The 21,680-nt window shown below is 59.1% G+C and overlaps 8 protein-coding genes across 8 annotated transcripts; 2 read left to right on the top strand and 6 right to left on the bottom strand.

The window, feature by feature from the left end:
- Positions 1-1,158: 1,158 nt before the first annotated feature.
- On the top strand, positions 1,159-4,237 carry SPRG_06172 (hypothetical protein; the record flags this gene model as incomplete). The annotated part of the gene is made up of 3 exons (XM_012344892.1): positions 1,159-3,708; positions 3,768-4,082; positions 4,142-4,237. 3 exons carry the CDS (start codon positions 1,159-1,161, stop codon positions 4,235-4,237), a joined length of 2,961 nt encoding a protein of 986 aa, XP_012200282.1.
- On the bottom strand, positions 4,235-4,852 carry SPRG_06171 (hypothetical protein). Its single transcript, XM_012344891.1, has 3 exons — positions 4,695-4,852; positions 4,531-4,652; positions 4,235-4,479 (listed from the first exon to the last, which is right to left on the bottom strand). The coding sequence occupies exons 1-3, from the start codon at positions 4,794-4,796 to the stop codon at positions 4,272-4,274; spliced, it is 432 nt and encodes a 143-aa protein (XP_012200281.1). The 5' UTR covers positions 4,797-4,852; the 3' UTR covers positions 4,235-4,271.
- A 297-nt stretch (positions 4,853-5,149) lies between these two features.
- SPRG_06170 (hypothetical protein) lies at positions 5,150-7,620 on the top strand (the record flags this gene model as incomplete). The annotated part of the gene is made up of 9 exons (XM_012344890.1): positions 5,150-5,257; positions 5,305-5,347; positions 5,397-5,653; positions 5,701-5,925; positions 5,982-6,080; positions 6,126-6,333; positions 6,389-7,286; positions 7,340-7,547; positions 7,609-7,620. The coding sequence occupies 9 exons, from the start codon at positions 5,150-5,152 to the stop codon at positions 7,618-7,620; spliced, it is 2,058 nt and encodes a 685-aa protein (XP_012200280.1).
- Positions 7,621-7,780: 160 nt separating this feature from the next.
- Positions 7,781-9,045, bottom strand: SPRG_06169 (hypothetical protein; the record flags this gene model as incomplete). The annotated part of the gene is made up of 8 exons (XM_012344889.1): positions 7,781-7,941; positions 7,995-8,088; positions 8,134-8,213; positions 8,262-8,352; positions 8,402-8,462; positions 8,508-8,583; positions 8,631-8,692; positions 8,740-9,045. 8 exons carry the CDS (start codon positions 9,043-9,045, stop codon positions 7,917-7,919), a joined length of 795 nt encoding a protein of 264 aa, XP_012200279.1. The 3' UTR covers positions 7,781-7,916.
- A 214-nt stretch (positions 9,046-9,259) lies between these two features.
- On the bottom strand, positions 9,260-11,397 carry SPRG_06168 (hypothetical protein). Its single transcript, XM_012344888.1, has 10 exons — positions 11,230-11,397; positions 11,098-11,182; positions 10,892-11,051; positions 10,666-10,840; positions 10,496-10,618; positions 10,213-10,450; positions 10,010-10,154; positions 9,893-9,965; positions 9,725-9,845; positions 9,260-9,667 (listed from the first exon to the last, which is right to left on the bottom strand). The coding sequence occupies exons 1-10, from the start codon at positions 11,380-11,382 to the stop codon at positions 9,285-9,287; spliced, it is 1,656 nt and encodes a 551-aa protein (XP_012200278.1). The 5' UTR covers positions 11,383-11,397; the 3' UTR covers positions 9,260-9,284.
- Positions 11,398-11,821: 424 nt separating this feature from the next.
- Positions 11,822-14,466, bottom strand: SPRG_06167 (hypothetical protein; the record flags this gene model as incomplete). Its single annotated transcript, XM_012344887.1, has 11 exons — positions 13,964-14,466; positions 13,860-13,906; positions 13,619-13,813; positions 13,353-13,575; positions 13,193-13,303; positions 13,092-13,148; positions 12,855-13,037; positions 12,676-12,808; positions 12,397-12,613; positions 12,085-12,352; positions 11,822-12,031 (listed from the first exon to the last, which is right to left on the bottom strand). Exons 1-11 carry the CDS (start codon positions 14,432-14,434, stop codon positions 11,822-11,824), a joined length of 2,115 nt encoding a protein of 704 aa, XP_012200277.1. The 5' UTR covers positions 14,435-14,466.
- Positions 14,467-14,547: 81 nt separating this feature from the next.
- Positions 14,548-17,470, bottom strand: SPRG_06166 (hypothetical protein). The gene is made up of 12 exons (XM_012344886.1): positions 16,989-17,470; positions 16,894-16,940; positions 16,647-16,841; positions 16,382-16,601; positions 16,229-16,339; positions 16,056-16,178; positions 15,972-16,007; positions 15,764-15,928; positions 15,560-15,716; positions 15,286-15,508; positions 14,978-15,242; positions 14,548-14,932 (listed from the first exon to the last, which is right to left on the bottom strand). Exons 1-12 carry the CDS (start codon positions 17,463-17,465, stop codon positions 14,615-14,617), a joined length of 2,337 nt encoding a protein of 778 aa, XP_012200276.1. The 5' UTR covers positions 17,466-17,470; the 3' UTR covers positions 14,548-14,614.
- A 16-nt stretch (positions 17,471-17,486) lies between these two features.
- On the bottom strand, positions 17,487-20,497 carry SPRG_06165 (hypothetical protein; the record flags this gene model as incomplete). Its single annotated transcript, XM_012344885.1, has 13 exons — positions 17,487-17,985; positions 18,030-18,291; positions 18,338-18,539; positions 18,587-18,737; positions 18,787-18,978; positions 19,026-19,055; positions 19,103-19,222; positions 19,269-19,379; positions 19,423-19,642; positions 19,691-19,794; positions 19,836-19,884; positions 19,930-19,976; positions 20,033-20,497. The coding sequence occupies 13 exons, from the start codon at positions 20,495-20,497 to the stop codon at positions 17,665-17,667; spliced, it is 2,274 nt and encodes a 757-aa protein (XP_012200275.1). The 3' UTR covers positions 17,487-17,664.
- Positions 20,498-21,680: the final 1,183 nt, after the last annotated feature.

Below are 21,680 nucleotides of genomic sequence, written 5' to 3'. Positions count from 1 at the left end.
GCGCCGAAGAGGCTGAAGATGTCGTCGTTCGATGCCATGGACCGCTCACGAAAATGAAAACGGAAGCTTGCGCTCGGTGCATCCGCGCTCGGATTGGCCAAATACATTTCTTTTCAGCCAATCATCATGGATTACAAGGGCATGCGGTCCCGGATTGGTGGAGAAACCCAAAGATATAGATCCAATGAGAAACCGACCGCTGGACGTGGCGGAGTGCAATCTTTTCCAAGTTGGTCAACCTGTCATGTCCTCGCCCAGATAGATAGTCCTTGATTGACGCCCCGCCCCGGTGACGCGCCAGTACCTCAGACGCAGGGCGCGTCATGGCAGCCAAAAATGCCAGTGAATAGTACCGTGCTGCTGGCCAGAAGGACCTGACTTGTGGGAGCCCAGTTGCAGGAAGAATATGATCGAGTAGCATCGCACCGCCGCTATGCTGCCGTGCCAATGACACTTCGAGAGCAAGCAACTGCCGCCAGATAGATTCTCATGCTTGGTCGAGTCGCCAGCCATCGAACGGTGGTCCCAGAGCTCTCGAGTGCGTTGCTTGGATGCTAGGAGGCGCCGTTGCAGCGGGACGTGGGTCGAGGCCACCGGCTACAACCCCCACCCAAGTGTCCATGACACGCCAAGTGTGCATTTTATTACGTACATTTTATTGCATTCCTTTCATTAAAATACTCGAGATTCTGTTTTTATAAAACGCCGCTCGTTCCGTGCACTGAATTTCAACCGTGTGGGCACAACTCGAGGAGCAACTCATCGTGTGCCAGGTCGTTGCCGCCTGGTGGCATGCCACCACACGATCATAGCCGGTGTATGCTTGGTAGTGTGTTTCTCGCTTGCCACCCTCCTGCTGATGCCGGGCGGGTTGTTGAGAGTGAATTCCGCACGGATGTGTCGGCTGCCTTGTGCGGACCCTTGCCGCAGCCGTGTGCGCGGTCGCTGCTTCTTTATTGCTAGCAGGTGGTGAGCCAGCGAACGTGTTGCGAGCTGTCGACGGCCTTGGCTTCCATGGCTCCCTCTGCCGTTCGGTCGTTTTGAATTCGACGCGCACCAGGCGTATTTTAATATTTAATATTGTTTTAAATTACACCACATTATTTTACGGCCGAAATACATTTTGGTCGGTCGACCAGTTTGCACTTTTGCCCCGCGATGGCCGACGACCTCGTCGTGAGCTTCTACTGCGCCTGCAGCAACGTCAACGTCCGCGGTCCGCCGCAGAGCTTCCTCCAAGGCGCCTTGGCCTCACTACGCGGGCAGTCGCCCGACGTGCCCGAGTGCCAGCTGCTCATCGAGCACCTCTCGCAGGCCACAACGGCAGGCGCGCCGAGCTCGCTGCGCATGTACGAGACTGAGATCGCCAAGAGCAGCAACCCATCGTTCGTCCTTGGCATTGAACTGCCGCTACCCACGACCAGCGTCGAGGACGTTGTCCACATATCGCTTGTGCGCGTGCAGGACAAGCTCTCGATCGCCTCGTGCGTGGTTGCCATGCGCTACTTGGCCAGCCAGGTGCGCCTCGGCGCGCCTGTCATCTACATCCCGTTGACGCTGCGGAAAGGCCATACCACGCCGCCCACGATATCGAGCCCCGCGATGCTCGGCGCGAAAGACCCTGCGATCGCCCTCACCGTCGCGCGGATCCGGCCACTCGCGCACCCGCTGGTCCCGACGCAGCACCATCTCATGCAGACGTACTCGTTTCCGTCGACGACGCTCGGGCCGCGGCGCGTGGCCGAAGAGATCATGGAGGTCGGGTACCATACGCGCATTCCCAAGCTCTTTTTAAAGCACATGCACGCCGAGCTACAAATGTTTACCGAGCTTTGGCACGTGCGCTGCGAGAACGAGCGCAAGCGGCAGCTGATTTTCGACTCGGACGACGATGCGCTCGCCGCTGGCTGCGACGTCTTTCACGTCGCGGTTTTGGAAGCCCGCAACCTCAAGCTCGACGGGATCCCGCCACCAACTGCGCCTGCACCGACGACGACTGCACCTACAACGACGGCACCGACAACGACTGCACCGGCGCCGACATCCATGACCATGTCGCCCAACACGGCAGCGACGACTGTTACATCGCCAACCGCCACCGCCATCAACCCGTTCATTCGCATCTCGTTTGGCGAGACGGACAAGCCCGAGGCCGGGCCCGACGCGCCGTACCCGGCCACGCCCATGCAAGACGTGGGCCGCACGCGCACCGAGATGGCGACGTGCAACCCGGTGTGGGGCACGCATCGCCGGACGTCCGTGGCGTCGACGTCGCCGCAGATGAAGAAGATGGCGACGTCGCTCAGCGCCGACGGCCCCAAAAAGCCCGCGTCGTCGTACTCGATCTACCGGCCGTCGCACCGCGTGTGCAACTCCAAGGGTGTCGTCCAGTTTAGCGTCTACCACGAAGCCATTTCCAGAGTCATGGAAGTGCCCATCGGCCACGTCATTGTGCCGTGGCGCATCCTGAAACTCAAGTCGACGTCCATGAGCCCGGACACGACCTTGCCCGACCCGGACGCGGAGTATGTCTTTGACGTGGACGACTGGGTGCCGATCTACCCGCGCGGGGACCGGCGCTCGATGCTTGGCGGCGTTGAGCCCGTTGGCGAAGTCCACATCCAAGTGCGCATCAAGTGCTCCAAGGCCAAATTTGGGCTCGTGAGTGAGACGGCGCTCGGAGCCGTGGACCAGACGCCGATGTTCCGCCTCGCCGACAAGGCCAAGGACCACGAGCTCCGGAAGCGCAACAAGCACTCGCACATCCGCACCGAGCCGGACGGCGCACCGATCCCGATCGAGACACTCGCCAAGCATGTGGCGAACCTCGACGGCCACCTCGCCGACCTTGAAAAGATGATGGAAGACGTGGCGGATCGGGATGCATCGAAATGCTGGTTTCGGTCGTCCAAGGAGAAGAAGGAGCTGCTCGTGCAACCTTTGGCGACCAACCTCCACCTCTCGTACTTTCGGACGTTTGCCGAGTCGCCCGTGCGTCGGTTCAGCACGGGCGCGTCGAGCTTTCGGGCGTCGTCGCTCAATGGGATTGACGTGCCGGCCGTAACGCTGGACGTGCAAGACGCAGTCACGGCGACGGTGAGCTGCGGCGCGCCGACGGCCCACGCATTGGGCCTCGACAAGCATGGTCTTTTGGATTTGGAAGACGCGATGCTGGCCGCGACGGACGCGACAAGCTTTGATGCGGCCAAACACGCGTACATGTACCGCAAGATCCTCTGCGTGTCCCAGTCGCTGAGCGTCCTCGTCACGACGTTCCTCGCGCAGCTCGAGCTTGCACTGAGTCCGTCGACGCGCGACGGCATGGCCGTTCTGCGTCAATGGACAAGCATCGGGTTTCTAGTCCAGTGGGAGTCGCTCGTCTCGTCGCAGGGCCACGAGCTCCGCATGCTCTCGGACGCTTGGGTCGCCATCAAGACGCTCGAACGGTTTGTGTTTCAGTTTGAGGGGCAGACCGAGACGTCCCGCATTCGCCTCACGACGGCCCATGACGGCAAGGGATACGTCATCCACGTCCCACTGCCGTCGTCGACACTCGTGGCGTTGCCCGGGCCGCTCCAAACTGGCGCCACGATTGCAGTCGTGCCCGTCCTCTTCACCCAAGGCATCAACGAGATGCAATCGCTGGCCAACATGATGGGCACGACCGGCTGGGACCTCCAGCACAAGGTCAACCAAAAGGCCTTTAAGGTAGGAGAGACCCTCGCTTCTCTAGTTCGTGGATTGGACGCCAATGCGTGCGATCGTAGACGCTGCAAGCTTACGCAGCCAGCTACACGGCCATGGACGAGCATGTGCATCTCGAAGGGTCCGCGCCAATTGCCGCCTTGCAGACACTCACGTCGCTGCTGGAAGCCGAGACAAAAGCGGCGGCAACCAAGAACACACGGCTACTGCTCGAAGCGTCGGACGTCGTCCGGTGTCTCAACGGCGGCCGCGTCACGTTTTGCAAGAGCGGGAAGGATCGCACTGCCATGTCGATCACGCTCGACCAGATGCGGCGCGTGCATGCCACGTCGTCGGTAACGAAAGACGTCGAAGCGCTCGTCAAGCCGGTCGCCAACGTCATGCGGGCCCGCGGCACGCGGATTGAGATTGCGCAAAAGACATTGGCGCGCCTAAGTACTCGTTCAACGCCCTGCAGCGCAAGATGCTGCCCAAGATGTACCGCCCGCCGCTCGAGTCGATTCAGGGCATGGCAGCCAAAGGCCATACGTGATCGTCGCTTCGTCTTTCTTATTTTGTTCTTAATGCTATTCCTTGTTTGCGTCGTTGGTCGCGTCGGGGAGGGCAAGCGCGGGGAGCGGTATCGCAGCAAGTACGGCGTCCGCCTGGTCCGACGACGCTGCCGGGATGTCGCCGGCCGTCATGGCGGCTTCCTCGGACGCCTTGAGCTCGGCGGCGAGCGCGAGGACCGTGGCCATCGCCGGATGCTCGGCAGGAAACTGGTGCTGGAACGCGCTACGTAGAAAGTGCAAAGTCATGACGTGGCGATACGTGGTAAGTTCGAACCGCAGAATGCCATGCAGTGTGCCCATCTCAAAACCCTTGGCGGCGCCGGCCTTGTAGCCGTAGTCAAAGCCTTCCTGCAGCGTCTGCTCCTTTCCCACATCGATTCCTTCGCGGAACCCGACCTAGCATGGTGCTACCGACAGACCGGAGGAGGCAGGTGGTACCGTTCGTGACCGCCGCTCCATGGCTAGCGACTCCTTCTCCATCCAGACGCGGTCGTCGACGACGCCGCCGTCGCTCATGCCATCGCTGTCTTCGTCAAACATCACTCGCGGCCGCCGAATCTGACTGGCGCTGCGCCGACGCTGAGTGCTGGTCGTGCCAATTTACTGGTATAGTGTTTACTCTAAATAGTGTAAAACCGTGGGATCCATGTACTATCGCGGCGCCCCTGCTTCGCAAAGACGACGATGTGTGGGCTACGATATAGCACTCGCCTCTTCACGCTTAGGAGAGGAGCTAGAACCACCGCAGCAGTGCGTACATGGGTCTAAAGTCGCTGAACGGGAGGTGGATACCGACACTATTTCAAATTACCTTAACCAGTACGTCACAGTGCAATCCACGGCAGCGGACGGTCAAATTTCAGATTCGATTCGCGAGGACGACATCAAGACGAATGGCGAAAGGCGACAAGCGGGAGTCCAAGAAGGCGCGCTCGGGCAGCGTAGAGAAGCTAGCTGTCGCGACGCCCAACGAGCCGGCCAAGCAGCGCGTGTACGTCCAGGTATGTCTTACTCGACGCCATCATGCTTCAATGCTCTGTGGCACCAGCTGCGCTTCGACGACCCGGCACTCGTGGCCTATGCTAGCTCTGGTGCGTACGCTCTCTCTTCTAATCGAGATGTGTAACACGGATTACGTAGTGAGACAGCAGTGGCAGACGACGACGCAATGGAGCGCCGACGTAGCCGTGACGCCGGCCATTGTCCTTGTCGAAGCCGACGTAAGCTCCGACACGCAGCTCCACGCATTGCAATCGCTCTTGGCAAGCTACGCCATGCCGATGCCCGCCATCGATGCGAGCTGCCGGCTCCAAGTGCAAAACTCGCCCAACGTGGCGGGCAAGCGATTGAGCCTCACGCTGCAGTTCTCGGACGTGTTCAAGACGTTCTTGGCCAAGGTTCGTTGTACACGACTGCGCTCTCGTGTGCGATGCATCCTGTCTAGACGGGCAATACGCTGCAGCTCAAGCTCCAGAGCCTCGGTATCAAATCGACTCTCAAGTGTGAACTCGGCAAGAAGGGCCCGCGCGACGCGATTCTGTGGGCACTCGACGAGACTTCGCCACGCAAGACCCTCCAGAATGAGATCCAAGAGACGAACCGGCAGCCATTCACGACACCAGTGGCGCTCTCGACCTTGATGGTCTCGACCCCGAACGCGATCCTCTCCGTCCTGCGCAAAGGCCCTCCACTTTGTCCATCGAAGACGATGCCATCGGGTCGCAGATCGCGGCGCATGTCTCGTTTACGAGCCACCAAGTGGTCATCTTGCGCGGTCTCCCCGGCAGCGGCAAGAGCACGCTCAGCCGGCGCGTTCTCGCCATGGTGCGCCGACAATCCCACACGGAGCTAGCTCATTTCTCGGGTTAGGCGACGGCAGCCGACGCAACCAACGTGCTTTGCAGCGCCGACCTCTGCTTCGAGTCGCCCGGTGGGTACTACTACGAGAAGAGCAAGCTTGGCGATGCCCATACCGCCTGCAAAGAGGCGTTCCACGCCGCGCTTGCTGACAAGGTGGCCGTCATCGTTGTCGACAACACGCATTCGCAGTTGTGGGAGTACGAGGCGTACGTGACAGGTATCAACTTGATATATCGACATCTGGATAAGACCTCATATGTCCTCTGCCTTAGGCGCGCTGGAGGCCGCGTACGCTGTCACGGTGCTGGAAGTGCAATGTGACGACATGGCGATGGCCCAACGGATGATGTACCGCAATTCGCACGGTGTGTCGTTCGATGTGATCGCGCGCATGCACCAGCGATGGGAGGCGCATGTGCACGCATTGACGCGCCACGTGCTACTGCCACCCGTCTTTACGACCAGTGACAACCGACGGGCACTGCCGCTATTGCTCACTGAGACCAACGACGTGTATATTGCAGCGGTCTTCTTGACGCCAACGTCCAAGGCCAAGCTCCTCGAGCGGATTTCGCCCAAGCACAAGACGATCGTGGCCGAGCACATGACGCTTGCATTTCAACCGTCGACCGCGTACACGGATGCGCTGCCGCTTGGCGCGCCGTGCCGCCTTCGCGTGCTCGCCGAGTACGCAGACGCCCGCGGCCACTGCGTGCGCGTCGAGTGGGCGTCGACGCCAGTGCCGACCGAGGGCCAGCGCGTGCTGCACGTCACCGTGTCGTTCGAGCCCGACGTCTCGGCCGTCTACTCGAACGACCTGCTCGCCGATGCGAACGCCTCGATCGTCGACGTGACGAGTGAAAACCTTATCTTGGACGGCGTGGTGGGACTGGCCTTGCGCCCCCAGTCGGGGCCGCGATGGGCCAAGCCGCAGCTGCTTGAGCTACCCGCAGGTGTGCCCGAGGCGCGTCGGCATCGGCAGCTCACGCTGTTGCGAAGCCCGTCCGACACGGCGCCGGACATCGACGGCATCATCTCGACCCTGGAGCGTGTGGCCGAGCGGGGCAATCACCTCGCCGTGCATGCGCCATCGAGTCTTGTCAAGCAGCTCGAGGCACGTGGCATTGTCTTTCACACAGCACTCGACACGCGCCATCCGTGGCCACAAAGGTTTGCGTCCTATATTTCGTGTCTGTAGCTAAAGACAACTTGTCGTCGTCTAGTGTGCAGACCCTTCTTGGCACGACGCTCCACTCTATCACCAACGTGGTTGTCGTCGTCACGACGAATGTCGACGTTGAGACGCTGCCGTCAACATCGGTGCCCATAGCTGTGCACGCGACCTCGTCCACCGCAGCGCTGCCGTCGCTGAGCCGACGCGTCTTTGATGCTGAGATCCTCGCACACGTGCGCGTCGCGTGGAGCCGCGTGGTGCAAGCGCCCATTGCCCGTCTCTCGTGGTCGAGTGATGGCCGCCAACTGCGTGTCCCAGCGCCCACGATAACGGATGCGACGGCGCTCAACCGGCTCGGGACGGTGCTAAAGTCGACGTATGGCATGCGCGTGACCGCGCAGCAGGATGCATTGGACGTTGTTGTGTGCGCTGCGTTCAGCCGGTCGTTCCGCGTGACGGCGACCATGGCGTCGTGGATACCAAAGGAGTAGGCAGACAGGATATGGATTTCTACATCGCGTACTTTGTCTTCTTGTTCGTGATCGCGTCGTACTGGAACTGCACCATGTCTGGGATGTGCGAGCAGTCGCGGACGAAGAGCTCCTGCGCCCACTTGTGGGCCGCGATCATGGGAAACAGCGGCTCCAAAATCTACATCCAAGTCGAGTCGGCGTCGACGAGACGAGATGCAACTCGACACGTACGCGTTCCATGCAAATGTACCAGAGGATACCGACACCAGCACCGACTGCGACGCCGACAATGACCTGGGCGTAGCTATGGTAGCCGAGATGGATGCTACGCACGACCTTGGACAACGCGTTCATTGCGTTGTGGGCGTACCGAGAGACACAGCAAGGAACGCCAGTGCGACGATGCCGACGATCGCCACCTTGTGCTCCCACTCTCTTCGCTTGCTCATGCTAGAAGAGGATGGAAGGATGACGCCGACGCATGCAGAGAGATGATACCGGTTGGACGTGTACAGCACGACGTATGTCGCGAAGAAGGCCATGAACTGGGCGTGGGCCGAGGGCATGCCTGCGTCATGCATCTCGGCGCCTACAGTCGCATCTTTGGTGTGCATGAAGATGGCGACGGGGTGGTATACCATCCGGGCGCTTTTGATCGATTGTGCGCTTGAGAATTTGGTTCACAATCTCGTTGAGCATCTACGCGCTGGTAGATCGTATCGGAAGGCGGGAGTGGGATCGTACCTGGCCCAGAAGCATGCAGATGACGTGCAAGTCGCGCTGGAATACGATCAGCGTCGCATACATGACCATGATGAACCTACGCAGTACATGAGCCTCGCGAGCGTGGATGATGCGCTAGCCTACACGGGCGAGAGCGTCACAAGCGCGGCGAGGCTCCCAAACGGATCGTCGGCTTCGTACATGACCTAGCGCCGTCGATGAGCACGAGACCATGGATTCTCCTCGCTCGCACCGAGGTCAGCGTGAAGAGTTTCTTGTTGGTCATGGGCACGACCTCCGAGACAAGCGCCTCCTTGATCATTTCGACCGCTTCGGCAACCGCAGCGGTCGCGACCGGCGCCTGGACGGCCTGCTGCTGCACGTGCGCCACGGTCTCGACGGCCACGGTAGCCGCGATGGCGCCGACGATGGCCTCGGCCAGCTCGGCCGGCGCCGCCTCGTCGGTCGGCGACGGCTTGGGCGTCGAAGGCGTCACGGCCGGGGCCTCGGTCGTCGGCTCGGCCGTCGTACAGGCCTCGCAGTTCTGGAACGCGCCCATTTCCAATTGGCCCGACTGGCGAAACCCCGCGTATCTGGCAGACGAGGATTGGCTAAAATAGGTTGTATGCATGGCATCTGATTGGTCCAGCAAAGAAAAACACTTACAGCGGCCATAAAAGTAGGTCGTGGACAAGTTGTCTGTGGCCGCAGGTAGAATCGATCCGCACGCTTCGTCGCACTCCAAACGACCCATAGTCAGTTTAGCATCTAGTCTGAAGCGACTAGACTCGATTGTGACTACTTGTTGGAAGGCGTCGAGTCGGCCGGCTTGGTATCCCGTTTCCACACCTTCGACTTGAGCTCGTCGTAGGTGAGCGGGTACTCCTCTTCCGCTGCCTCCTTGCGGTGCATCTCATGGAGCGTCATGGTCGGTGGCTTGACACTGCCGTAGCGATACGGCTGCTCGGTCTTGCCGAGGATGAGGGGCTCGGGGGGGAGCCCCTGGGACATGAGCGACCGCGCGACGGCCGAGACGCTAATACCCCGGCCCAACCGCATGGCTGGCGCATTGTTCGCTTCCCCTTCTTTCTGCTTCTCGATCGTTTTCGTGTGGAGCGTTTGGAGCAGCTCGACCATTTTCTGCTCGATTTCACCGAGCACCGAGTGAAGCCCCTTGTCCTCTACCCCATCGTTCGGTGCATGACGACGACGTGCATGCTGAGAGTTCAATTCCGCACCTTGGTTTTCCTTGCAGCCGATGCGCACATGCAGAGCGATGAGTGCGGGCTTGAGCACGGTCATGGTTTGTTGAATTTCCAGCGTTTTCTCCAAGAGCCGCGCTTCCTGCTCGGCGGCTTTCTACATGCATTGTTTCGATTTCGGGCTTTTTGAAGGCAGCACGCGACCTCTTGGCGGGTCTTGAGCGTCTTGTTGCGCTGAAGTTTTTGCACGTCGACCGCGTCGTTGCGCATCTTCATTCTATCCAAACGGTGAGCACGTCCCTAGAACCAGGTTGCATGGACTTGGCGATTTCGTCCCGCAGCTTGGCGCACTGAGCGCGATGGATCTCAATGTCTTCAGCGAGTCGGTTGACGTACTGGACCTTGGCAAAGTGCTCGAGCTCTTGCGTCGTGAAGGCTTCGATGACGTCGACGACCGACTTGGTGCCTACGTGCCATCATCATTATCATCCCACGTCATTTCGCGTCGCCGAATGGAAATGTACCGGCGACTTCGTGGATTTTTTCGATAAAGTCCCGATTTTCGTTGTACTTTTGAATCGATAACTCGGACGTGACTTTTTCTTGAATGCTCTTCCACCGGCTTCGCGTGAGCTTGGATTTGTTGAGCTTCTCTTCAATCAACGTCTTGTCGTTGCCCGGGTTGAGGTATTTCTTGGGCGACGCGACCGCATTGTCGTCGAGCGAGTTGGTCATGCTCTCCGCTGCCCGGTGTTTCAAATCCTAGACTGAAAATGGACAAGTTGTCTTCATATTGCATCCATCTACCTTGAGAAGGGCCGTCGCTTTGTCTTCGCAGAGCTTTTCGTACGCGTCCGTCTCGCTCTTGAGCGCATCGAGCTCGGCGACTTTAGCCTGGACCTGCTCCCGCATGCGCTCGACCTCCTTGGTCTACACGGATGGCGCTCCGTATCGAACGATCCAAGTAGACCTCTCACCTGGGCTTGGATGTCAAAGGCCCGCTGGAACACGTCGTGTTCGATCTTGGCGTAGAGCACGTCGGCGGTCGCGCGCTCGGCCCGCTTGATATCGAGCGTCTCGCGCAGAGCCTTGTTGGCCGCGAGCTTGGCGTTGAAGCGAACCATTTTGCGGTCAATTTCTGTCTCCATCTTTCTACACACAGCTCTATCAGCACCATGTACCATCGCTGCATGTGGAATCCACTTGATTTTATTGACGAGGTGGACCTCGCTGAGCTCCATGGCCGTGCCGTGGCCGAGCGAGAGCTTTTGCTCAGCCAAGATGCGCTCGCAGTCCTGGATCGCGAGGTCGTGCTGTGCAATCTTGCGCCGCTCAATCTCAATCATGCGCGTGTACTTGTTGCCTGCAATTTGAATTTGAGAGACTCGGTGCCAACGACATGGCATTACCTTGGGCTTGGACGTGCGCCATCTCCTCGGCCGACGAAGGATTGTAGTACGGATCCTTGCGCGTGTTGCGCGAGTCAAACTCCAACTAACTTCAATGGTGGTAGGGTGCGACGACGATGGAACGAAGATGACCTCGTTCTCGAGCTGCTTGTTCTTCTCCTGCATTTCGGCGAGCTGCTTTCCGATTGCATCGAGCTTCTTCGCGACCTCTTCTTGGTGGCGCCGCCCGTCGTCGCGCTCGAGCTCCATGAGCTGGTGGTCGAGCGCATGCGGGTCCTTGGGCATGCTGTATGAATATTGTAGAGAACGGAAACGGCTTGTGTAACCTTATCTCGTGTGCGACCGACTAACTATGGTCGACCACCTCGAGACTTTACAGTTAGTAGACAACACTGTAGTCCACGAGACAGCAGAATGGTTCTGGTATCAATGCCATCAATCGTAAAGTGAAACAGAGACCGACGAAGGTGCTCTATACCCAAGTTCCTGCTCGCGGCCCCCGTGCCTACCGTTGGTGACAGTGGTGCTGCTTGCATCATGCTTGGTGCTGCTGTGACTTGCATGCCCCTGAGGAGCTCCAGCAAGTACACGGCGACGGCGCTATGGATAACCTGCTCTCGCTGTCACAATCCACGTGTTGAGGCAATGGGAGGGAAAGGCCAAGCACAGGGTTCTTTGATACTGACCAAGCATGGACGAGCGCACCGTGGGTGGGATTGGCAGCTTAGCAAAATGGAGACGCCGCCTTGACGCAGCACGGGTTGCCCGTGAGTACGAGTTGCTGCTGGTAGCGAGCGGGGCGTGGGCACAGACCGAGTGCGTTGTTGGACAAAATCAGCGACTCGAGTTGCGGAAGCGACCATACACCGAGCGGAGCCGTCGCGAGCGCGTTGTGGCCGAGGTCGAGTCGCATCAAGCGTGGCCATGTGGTCGCCTACACCCTCAGGACGCATGAGTTCTTGGATACCTTCACAAACGCAATTGAACATTGAGGAGCGGCATCGCGTCGATCTGGTTGAACGAGACGTCGAGCATGACGAGGCTGGAGAGGTGTAGCAGTGGCGACGGCAGTGACGGCAAATGACAAGCAGAGAGGCGCACTCGCCGCAGATTGGTCCACGCAGAGGCTACCCACGCTGGCCACTCGATGCGGCTCCAGTCGGTCGTGGAGAGATCCAAGGTCGAGACGAGTGGCGGGAGATCGCGCAGCGTTAACGGAAGCGTTGTGAAGACGCTGTCATGCAGCCCGAGGTACCTAATCGCACTGGAATCAAGCAAACGGACTATCGCATCGCATACAAGAGGTTGGGAAAGCGGGATAAATGCAACGATATTGCGTCCGCGTCGTTGCGGCAGCGGACGAGCGAGAGATACCAAAGCGACCGAAGCTGCTCGGCGCCCGAGACGATGACGGACGCGTGCTGCTGCGTGCAGTTGGTCAGCGAGAGCGCATTCATCGACTGCGCGGCGCGCGAGAGCAAGTAGTCGCTGACGGTATCCCGCTCCTGCAGGGCGCCTAGCAGTCCATCAACTGGTAAGCGCTGCAGGTGTAGGTGAAGGGCGTGCCCGTGCTCGCACAGGTGGCCGTGAGAAACTTGCACTCGCACCGCTGCGAAAAGAGAGGTTGGACATGCCACGGCCGGACAAAGCTTGCGCAGGTCATCCTCGAAGTGGGTGGCATTTCACACGGCAGTGCCGCGCGCAGGACCACCTACGCACATGATCAACGACGATTTGATGGAGGCGATCGTCGGCACCAAAAGAAGTGCTGCGGCAAGTAGCGTCGAGAACACCAGCGTGACTTGAAAGAGACAGTGACGACGGGCGTGTGCTCGCACTTCTTGCTTGGCGAAGGCGAGAAAGGCTGGGAGGTCGTTGATCGTGGGCGAGACAGATGCTTTGCTAAGTGCAGGAGCCACGGACGTCTTGCTCATGCGCGACTGGAGAGACAAGGCAACATTGCATTCCGTATCCCACGCGCGTTTCAAGTGTACCTTGACGTGCGCCGAGCGACGGGACCGTGTCGACGATGGCAGCTTGGCGGCGACCGTCTACCCAAACGACCAATGCACACTCTGTCTATCGATCTTCGTACAATGTTTTCCTTCAAGAACGCGCGTCGGCGGACGGCGCAGACGCTCTGCAGCGTCCAATAGATCACTCCGAGCGTGACCGTGGCCGAGATAAGATCGAGTACCGACCCTATCTGGTTCCCGTTGGCATCACGATCGAGCCGACGAGGCAAAAGCACTTACGGCAAGGGCGCGAACGACCGAGAGGTCGTGCACGTGCTCGATGGTTGGCGCGTCTGCCACATCGCCGCGCCGCAAATGGAGCACACTCGGTACAAAAAGCAGCACGGGAATGGCCACGCCAAGCACGAGGTCAAAGGCCAGCAGTACAAGCGAGATGCGGATGCGACCCGCTTGGATCTGGTCACGCTTGTCCCCAGACACATGCACTGCGTAGAAATTCCACCTAGAAAAGATGCGTGGCGTGGGGCAAGAGATACGGCTTTTACGCCAAGAGCGGGGGCACGACGAGCCACTGCAGGGTCAGCACGACGCCGTAGACGACGACCCAAGCCGACTCGACCTGGCAGCTGAGCTTGTACCCGCGCAGAAACTGGATCGGCACGATCACAACTTCGCGCGCGAGCAGCCGAAGTTCGTAGAGCGCGCCTTTCTGGCTAAAGAGCCCCTTACTCCCCAAAAACCTACCTCGACTCGCACTCCAATATCGTGCTGGGTAGAAGCGAGTACCGTTTAAAGTACTTGTCGGCGGTCATTGCCACCGTCACGGCTGTCAACTATGCCGACATGTCTCCAGTGCCATCATGATCGAACAGTAGAATGATGTACTGTACCTTGACGTGCAGATGCTGGACGTGGAGACTTCGTCGGGCGCCAGGGTGCCCATGGGCAGCCAAGCCAGCAGCGATCTCGTGTCGCACGACGTGCCAGTCGTGGACGTCGTCGGTCGGGTCTTGGAACCGTGGCACGACCGCGGCCCGAGACGACACTTGGCTGCGAGTGTGCCGCGAGGTCGGTAGCTGCCGCATCGAGCGCATGCGCGAAATGATCCCGTTGAGGCTGCTCCGTGTGTGGGCGAGCTGGCAAAGACCATAGAAATGGAGGAGGGCACAGCCGAGGAGGATGCCAGCTGTCACCAGCGGGTTCGTCTCTGGCGCCGCGAGGCGAAGTGGCACCGAATCGTGCAAGAGAGCGTGGGCACTCGCAATGCACACGGCGTAAAGGCAGCAGCCGGCACCAATCGCGTCAAGCTCACTGGGTTTGCTCAGCCGCCGCTGTCCGTCCTTGTCGGCGCGCTCGCGCATGAAACGTTGCAGAATTGACACCGGCCTTTTGGGCTATTTTGGCAACTTTGGATGGGTTTGGAACGCCATTATTGGTGAGCCGCCATGACACATCACTGTGTTTACCAACAAGGATATGACGTGGCATCCTGCTGGGCGGTTTGCCATATTCGATTTCGTGGGGGATTAGCGTCTTGAGTGCTAATCACTGCCACACGCAAACTGGCGACGACACACTACAGTGTTGCAATACGGCGAGCACACGGGCGACGCAAGCCGTTGCGGATCGCAGAGCGGCGCGCAGCTCGTCGAGCACGCGTCCAACGCTGTCGTAATGCAGCACGGATTCGCGTCGAGCGTGTAGAGCGTGAGGGGCCGATGCGGCGCGCTGCAGCTGACGAGCCGATTGGCCGCCAGCGTAAGTGCCGAGAGCTGCGGAAGCGACCATAGCGCGTCTGGGATGGAAGTGAGGGCGTTGCCGCCAAGGTAGAGTGTCGTGAGCTGGGGCCACGCTGTCGTCTATCGCACCACTGTTAAGAATTGCTTCGTCTCGCTGTTGCTTACAGGAAGCTGCGGCAGCGTCGTCAGCGCATTTTCCGTCAAGTCGAGCGTCGTGAGGTGGTGCAGTGTCAAGATGGGCAGTGGCAGACTCGAGAGATCGCAGGCAACAAGGGATAAGACTGTGAGGTTGCGCCACGCCGAGCTGACCCAGAGCGGCCATTGCTCGGAGAGCGGGCTGCCGCCGAGGGCAAGGACCGACAAGTGCGGCGGCAACGCCGAGAGCGCCGGTGGAAGCTCCGTCCATGCTTGGTTCCGCAGCGTGAGGTACCTAACCAGTGGACATGACATTATGTCAATAGGACAGAGTGTACAAAAGCTTGGGAAAGGCGGCGAGCGACGGCAGAATGTCCGAGTTGCGCAGAGACGCGCCATCCAGATGGAGAAACCAGAGGTTGTGGAAACGCTCCAGCGACATCGGCACTCGGTGTGGCGCGGTCATGGAGCAGTTGGTGAACGTCATCATGTTGACGTACTCGGCGGGGTACGTGCTCAAAAAAACATCAAAGGTGCGGTAAAAGGCGTCGAGCTGCGCCGCTACGTGCCCAAATATCAATCTTTCGAGTGGGCGCAGTGACGGATACGTACATGACAGTGTCGTGCAGTCCACATGGACGACTTGGCAGTGGCACGGCTGCGGTGTCAAGTGGAAAAGTGTCCACGGTCGCAGCGGGTTGTGGCACGACATCACCGGCGCATTCATCGGAAGCGTGCACACATCGGTCGCGAGCGCTTGAAATGTGGCCTACGCACCGATGAGCCGCTTTGTCAAAAAAACGCAGAGCCACATACGAGGAGTACGAGAGCGCCACAGCTGAAGCCAGCGACGCCAGTACAAACAAGCCCGAGGACATATGGGCGCCGTGGCTGCGGCATCACTCGAAGCGAAAGGGACGCCTTGCGGCGCGCGGCGACAGAGCCGCGAAGGACCTTCTCGGCCCATCGCCGCGTTGTTTCCTACCGAAAAGCTATGGGACGTTGACTTGGCTGTGCGCACAACCTGCGGGGTCGTCGTCCACCACTCGCGTCGGTGCCACTAATACGTGAGCATGCAGGCACAAACAAATGACATGGAGTCGACGACCTTGGACGAGAGCTCGGGGATGCTCAAGCGCGGACCTGGCACCAGCGCCACGGGTCGAAAGGCGCCGATGCGAAAGAGCTTTTTGATGAGCTGAAATCGCATTTGGACCGACGCCGCCATGACCTAGACGTCCGCCGAAAACGTCGCTCTGGATTCGGGATCGAGCGCCGTACCACGTTGGTATGCAAGAACGCGCCAATCGCGTTCGTGTGGATGCTCTGAACCGTCGAGTAGATGAGTAGAAGCGGCACGCTCAACGTCAGCAGATCGAGCACCGACGTCACCTACGGCACCCTATCAGCAGAGGCAACGAGGTGTTAACGAACCATGAACGTTTCGTTGACGGAAATCGCATGCATGCTAAAGTGAGCGTTCTCAAGCACGCGCGGGTTGCGCGCAAGGGTGTAGACAACGGGCACGAAGACACACATGGGCACGACGACGCTCAGCACCAAGTCCAAAACGATGATGAGCAGCAGAATCCGAATCCGGTGGTGGCGGTACACCTCTCGCGTCGCGCGACACTGGTAGTTGTAGAAATTCCACCTACCCCTTCATTTTGACAATATGTGCAATATTGACAATGTGTACATGACAAGCGGAAGCACGAGCATGCAGTGACACGCCCACACGACGCCGTAGAGCGTGACGAGCGGACTCGTAATGCGATGGCTCAGCCGAACGCCGCGAACCAGTTGCAGCGGCAGGATCACGGCCTCGCGGACAAGCAGACGCACTTCGTACAGCCGGCCCGTGCGACTGAAAAGCCCACGGGGTCCAAAAAACCTAGGTCAAGGTGCGTGGGCGACTTGCGGCGGCGTTGGAAGTTAACTCGTACCGTTTGAAGAGCCCTTCGGCCAGCATGATGGCGTGCACCCAAACACCCTATGTAGCTCCGTCTGCATCGCGTTCTCGGTGACGATGGCCATGTACCTGGAGACGCCAGAACCACAGCCGCCACCGCGACGGTGGCGCTGTCGTCGACGCTTCAATCGTCCTGCGATGCAGATCGTCCTGAATGACTCGGAGGTCGGGTGCCACTTCGGCCGACCGCAGTCGAAGGCGAAATAAGCTCCGTAAGCGCAGCGAGACCTCGTGGAACGGCGACGTGTAGCTCGACTTGGCGTGCCGCTGCGTTCGCGTGCCAAGTGGCTTGAGCAGCCGGAGGTGGCTGGTCGTATCGTTGACGCGGGTCCGCGCGCGGTACAGCTGGACGCCGCCCACGGCATGCAGAAGCGCACAGAGCGAAAAGACCACCGACGACCAGAGCGGGTTGATCGCCGATGCGAACGCAATGATGTGCGGTTGATTTGTAAAGTACGAGTGGACGGCGGCGACCAGTAGCGCGTAGAGACTGCACACGATCGTGATGGCGTCGAGGATGCTGGGCCGGAGCCGACGACCCGCCATCCCGGTTGAAGTTGTATTTATAAACCGTTGCAGCCGTTGCTCCAAGCTGTCTTTTGTCGTTTTATCATGACACATCAAGTTCTTAGTGTGCGTCCCCTTTCTATGGAGCGCTCGGATTTCGCGTGCATGGCGCAGCGACAGGAAGCGGTGCGTATCCGGCCTTGACCCAAGACGAACGCGGGCAGTGGCTTGTTTGATGCTACACGGAACAGCTCGAGCTCGAGCGACATGAGATGCTGCCGTTGCAGAACGGACTGCAGACCGGCGACGCTGCATAGTAGCTGTCGCAGAGTGGACGGCAGCTCGATGCACAGGCTGGGACGGTCGTCGACGCGTTGCAGCACGGGTTGTCGTCGAGTGTGTAAATACCAAGTGGCATCGGCGCGACTGGGCACGACGTGAGCTCGTTCTTGGCCAATGTGAGCGTCTGGAGGCTCGGGAGGGCAAAGATGTTGGGTGGAATGGCCCGTAGCTGGTTCCCTCCAAGGCGCAGATCCTTGACGCGGGACCATGCTCCGCCCTACGCCAGTGATTCTCATGCGCAGGCTTACGAGAGAATCGCACCGGTACGGGTGGCAGGACAGCGATCGAGTTGTTGGTCAGGTCGAGCGTTGCGAGCCAGTCGAGCTCGAAGAGAGTGGTCGGGAATTCCATCATGCGCGCGCTCACGACGGTTAGCTGGGTGAGGTTGAACCACGCCGCGCCCACCCACGTTGGCCACGTCCGAAAGGATGTCTCCGAGAGGTCCAGCGCCGAGAGCAGTGGAGGCACCTGTTGTAGAAACAGTGGGAGGTCGGGCCATGGGTTCTGCCGCAACGACAAGTAGCTACGAAAGACGCTCTGAACAGGTTAAAGCAAGCCGAGTCACGTACACCAGCTTGGAGAACTGAGATAGTTCGACATCTGGTGGGTGCTGGGTCGGCACAGCGCTGGCTTCGAGGCCCCATAGATCACTGAGGCGCACCATCGACGGGTAAAGGCGACCCACATCACACCCTTGGAGCTTGAGATAGTTGATGTGCTCGGTCGGGTATGTCGTCACAAACGTGGCAACGTTCTCGTACACCTGGGCATCTAGTTTGTATCATGGTATCAAGTGGCGATTTCAAAAATGGTGGCACCCGAATCGCAGTTGATGTGCACAATCTGGCAAACGCACGCTTGGTCCCACAGCGAAGACAAGTGCCACGGGCGAAGGCTGCCCGCGCAGCTCCAGTGGTCGGTGAGGCGCGGCGGTAGACAGAGAGTTGCAGACGCTGCGCGTAGCACCACCTACGTAGTAGCCGTGCAGTGCAAAAGCTGTCTGCACAATAATTCGTACAATAAGCACCAAGACGGCGGCTGTGCTACCGACAAGCAGCGCGGCGCCAAAGAGAACGAGCCGACTCGAGTGGTCACGCACCTCTTCGTCTTGGATGCGAGTCAAATGCTGCGTCGTGGGGCTGAGCGCTTGATGAAACGGAACGACGGGCGTCCCCCGCAACTTCTTCAGCGACGGCAAGCTAGCAAATAGCTACAAGAAGCAGTGAGGCTCGTATGGTCACATCATCATGTGTGGACCGAGGCGAGATCGCGCGATTGTTGTCTGCCCTACTCGGAAACTGGTAGGAAGACCCGTCATGGGCGTCTGTTCGTACGCCTGGGCTGAGGATGGCCCCATTGCGGAGGGCTTTGGACGGCAGCCGGCCCTCCAAGTCGGCCAAGTTGAAGTACTTTTTCAAATGCGCTAGCTGGTCCACGGGCGACGCGGCCGTGACCTACTCGCGACGATGCCCACACAGTTGGTTGTCTTCCAGCGCGTACGATGCTGTCCCAGAGAAATGCCGTCACGCGGGCTTCGTGCAGGTTGCGCAAGGTCACTGCGATCATAACCAGTGGCACGGCCAGCGCCATCAAGTCCAGGAGCGACGCCACCTAGTCCACATATCCAACGGTCGATATATCAAGTAATGCAGACCATGAACGACTTGATAATTGAGACGGCGTAGACGTCAAACGTCACGTCCGAGAGGATCGCAGGGTTGATATAGTAGCGCCAGTAGGCCGGCACGATGATCGCAATCGGGATGCCGACGCTGAGGGCCATGTCGAACGCCATCACGAGCACGAGGATCCACTCCCGGTGCTTCCGGCGCTTGGATCGATGCCGCGAGTCGGCATACTTGTAGAAATTCCACCTACGCCAACGTGCGTGAGTTGCATTTCCTCTTACGAGATGGCGAGACGCGATGAGGGCAGGCATGAGAGCGCATTGCAGCGCAAAGATGAAGCCGTAGAGCACGACAAAGTTGTTGCGGATGCGACCGCTCCAGTTGACGCCACGCACCAGCTGCAGCGGAGGACAATGCACTCGCGCACGAGCAGTCGCACCTCGTAGTGGGACCCCGCACGACTGAAAAAGCCTTTCGGCCCCATGAACCTACTCCTGTTGACCCATCTCTTCGAATACATAGCAGCAAACTACCGAGCATAGTGGCCTTCGCCAGCAATCTGCAGTCGCACCCATCGATCCTATCCGACGATTGGAGAATCGGCCAAATCCATCAGCATTTGCCAAGACGACGCACCTTCCATGTGAGCACGAGCTTTTGCAGCGGCATGCTGCTCACAGTGGAAAACGACGGATGGCGAAGGGCAGAGCGCACGACTCGGAGGTCGGTCGCAATCTCGTTGGATCTGAGACGAAGTCGAAAAAAGCTCTTGAGCCGCAGCGCACGCGTAAGGCGCGGCGCGGCTTTCACAGCTCTGGGCCGGCAGCCACGCACGACGAGGGGCTTGATGGCGCGTAGCTGGCTCGTCGTCGTGTTGATGCGATAGCGCGATGTGATAAAATGACAGGCGACACGGGCGTGGAGAGCGCTGCAGAAGGCAAAGACGACGCCGGACCCGAGCGGATTGAGGAGCGAGAGAAACGTAACGACGGCGGGCATGCGGGCGAGGCGAACGTGCAAGTACGCAGTCGTCGCAGCGTACAGGACGCAGACCCACGCAATGACATCCGGCGCTGAGACTCGTAGCCGGCGCTTGAGCATGGCGCCAACGGACACAATTTGGCAGAAATAGCAAGTGCGGCCAAATGCACGGTCATGCGTTACCTGAAACGATGCGTTGGGCCATCTCGATGGCGACTTCAACGACCACACGAGCTCCTAGAGACTTAAACGGGCGTGAGAGAGGCTATTTAATGCCACTGTTGGCTTTGTCAAGGGCGTCACAGATCGACCTCTCGACGGCGCTCGTCAAGTCTTGCGCTGCCAACCGTTTTGTGTCGGCACTGTCTACTGCAACTCGGCAGTTTCAGTACCCCTCGGTGTTTTGAGTGAAGACTCACATGAGGTCACTGGTCTTGAGAGGCCATGGCTACGAGCATGACTCTTCCTCACGACGACGTGCAACATCTTACGCGTCCTTTTCATCCAAAGCCTCGTCAGGAGGATGTGGGTTCGGATAGCTTTCGCAAAATCACAACGTAGAGTCAACCGTGGCTACAGCATGCCACAGTGTTCGCACAGACAAGGCATTGGACGTCGACAATTCTCAATGTAGCTGTCGACCATGCCGGTTCAACGAGGCACGTCACGATGGATGCTCAGGTCCTGCAAAGCTATCCTGTACGTCGAGCAAACGAAGACTTGAGAGACCCAAGAGCGGTCCTGGAAGCGTCATTAGCTGGTTGCATACTAGACTACGCTGCTGCACATTCTTCGACGCCGCTGGGATCCAGCTGGGCCAAACCGCCGACGCCATCCCGACACAACGTCAAAAATGCGGCAGAAGGAACCTAGCTAGCACACGGAGTGTCATGCGATCTGGCGTACGCGCCTTCAGAGGTCATTTGAATATGTACGACTCGCTCCTAGTACGGCATGCTTGTGTAACTAGCAACATCGTTCAAGTAGCTAGTCGAGTGAGGTTGTAGTGGGTGGTCGTAGCTCTCGCTCGCTTTGCCTTTGGCTTCAACGAACGGCGTGGCGATTAAGAGACCATGGGGTCATACCGCGCTTACGAGCAGCTCTACACACTCTCCTACGCATCGACAAATGGCGCTGTGCTGTCTGCCAAGGCGGCCATGCAGGTCAACTGGGCGCTCAGCAGCCCAGCAGAACGAACTTGGTCCGTTGGCGGCAACTTGCGATATCTTCAAACGAGCAATTCCTTCTTTTGGCCAATGGGATGTCGTGAATCTGCATTTGTACTCGACATCTGCCGTAGAGT

The sequence above is a fragment of the Saprolegnia parasitica genome (assembly GCF_000151545.1).
Source record: "Saprolegnia parasitica CBS 223.65 unplaced genomic scaffold supercont2.20, whole genome shotgun sequence".
Taxonomy (NCBI): domain Eukaryota; phylum Oomycota; class Saprolegniomycetes; order Saprolegniales; family Saprolegniaceae; genus Saprolegnia; species Saprolegnia parasitica.
The sequence above is the reverse complement of the archived record's forward strand: the minus strand, read 5'-3'. Positions and strand labels throughout refer to the sequence as shown.

Coding starts and splice junctions, on each gene's coding strand:
- SPRG_06171 (XM_012344891.1), bottom strand. CDS start 4,796: ATGTTTGACGAAGACAGCGATGGCATGAGCGACGGCGGCGTCGTCGAC. Junction 4,653..4,694: donor TGGAGCGGCGGTCACGAACG/GTACCACCTGCC, acceptor GCACCATGCTAG/GTCGGGTTCCGCGAAGGAAT. Junction 4,480..4,530: donor ACACTGCATGGCATTCTGCG/GTTCGAACTTAC, acceptor CTTTCTACGTAG/CGCGTTCCAGCACCAGTTTC.
- SPRG_06168 (XM_012344888.1), bottom strand. CDS start 11,382: ATGCCCAAGGACCCGCATGCGCTCGACCACCAGCTCATGGAGCTCGAG. Junction 10,451..10,495: donor AAGCGACGGCCCTTCTCAAG/GTAGATGGATGC, acceptor TTTTCAGTCTAG/GATTTGAAACACCGGGCAGC. Junction 9,846..9,892: donor CGCTCAAGACCCGCCAAGAG/GTCGCGTGCTGC, acceptor CAATGCATGTAG/AAAGCCGCCGAGCAGGAAGC.
- SPRG_06166 (XM_012344886.1), bottom strand. CDS start 17,465: ATGGCGGGTCGTCGGCTCCGGCCCAGCATCCTCGACGCCATCACGATC. Junction 16,008..16,055: donor TCCCCGAGCTCTCGTCCAAG/GTCGTCGACTCC, acceptor CTCACGTATTAG/TGGCACCGACGCGAGTGGTG. Junction 15,243..15,285: donor GCCGCCTTTCCCAAGCTTTT/GTACACTCTGTC, acceptor TCCACTGGTTAG/GTACCTCACGCTGCGGAACC.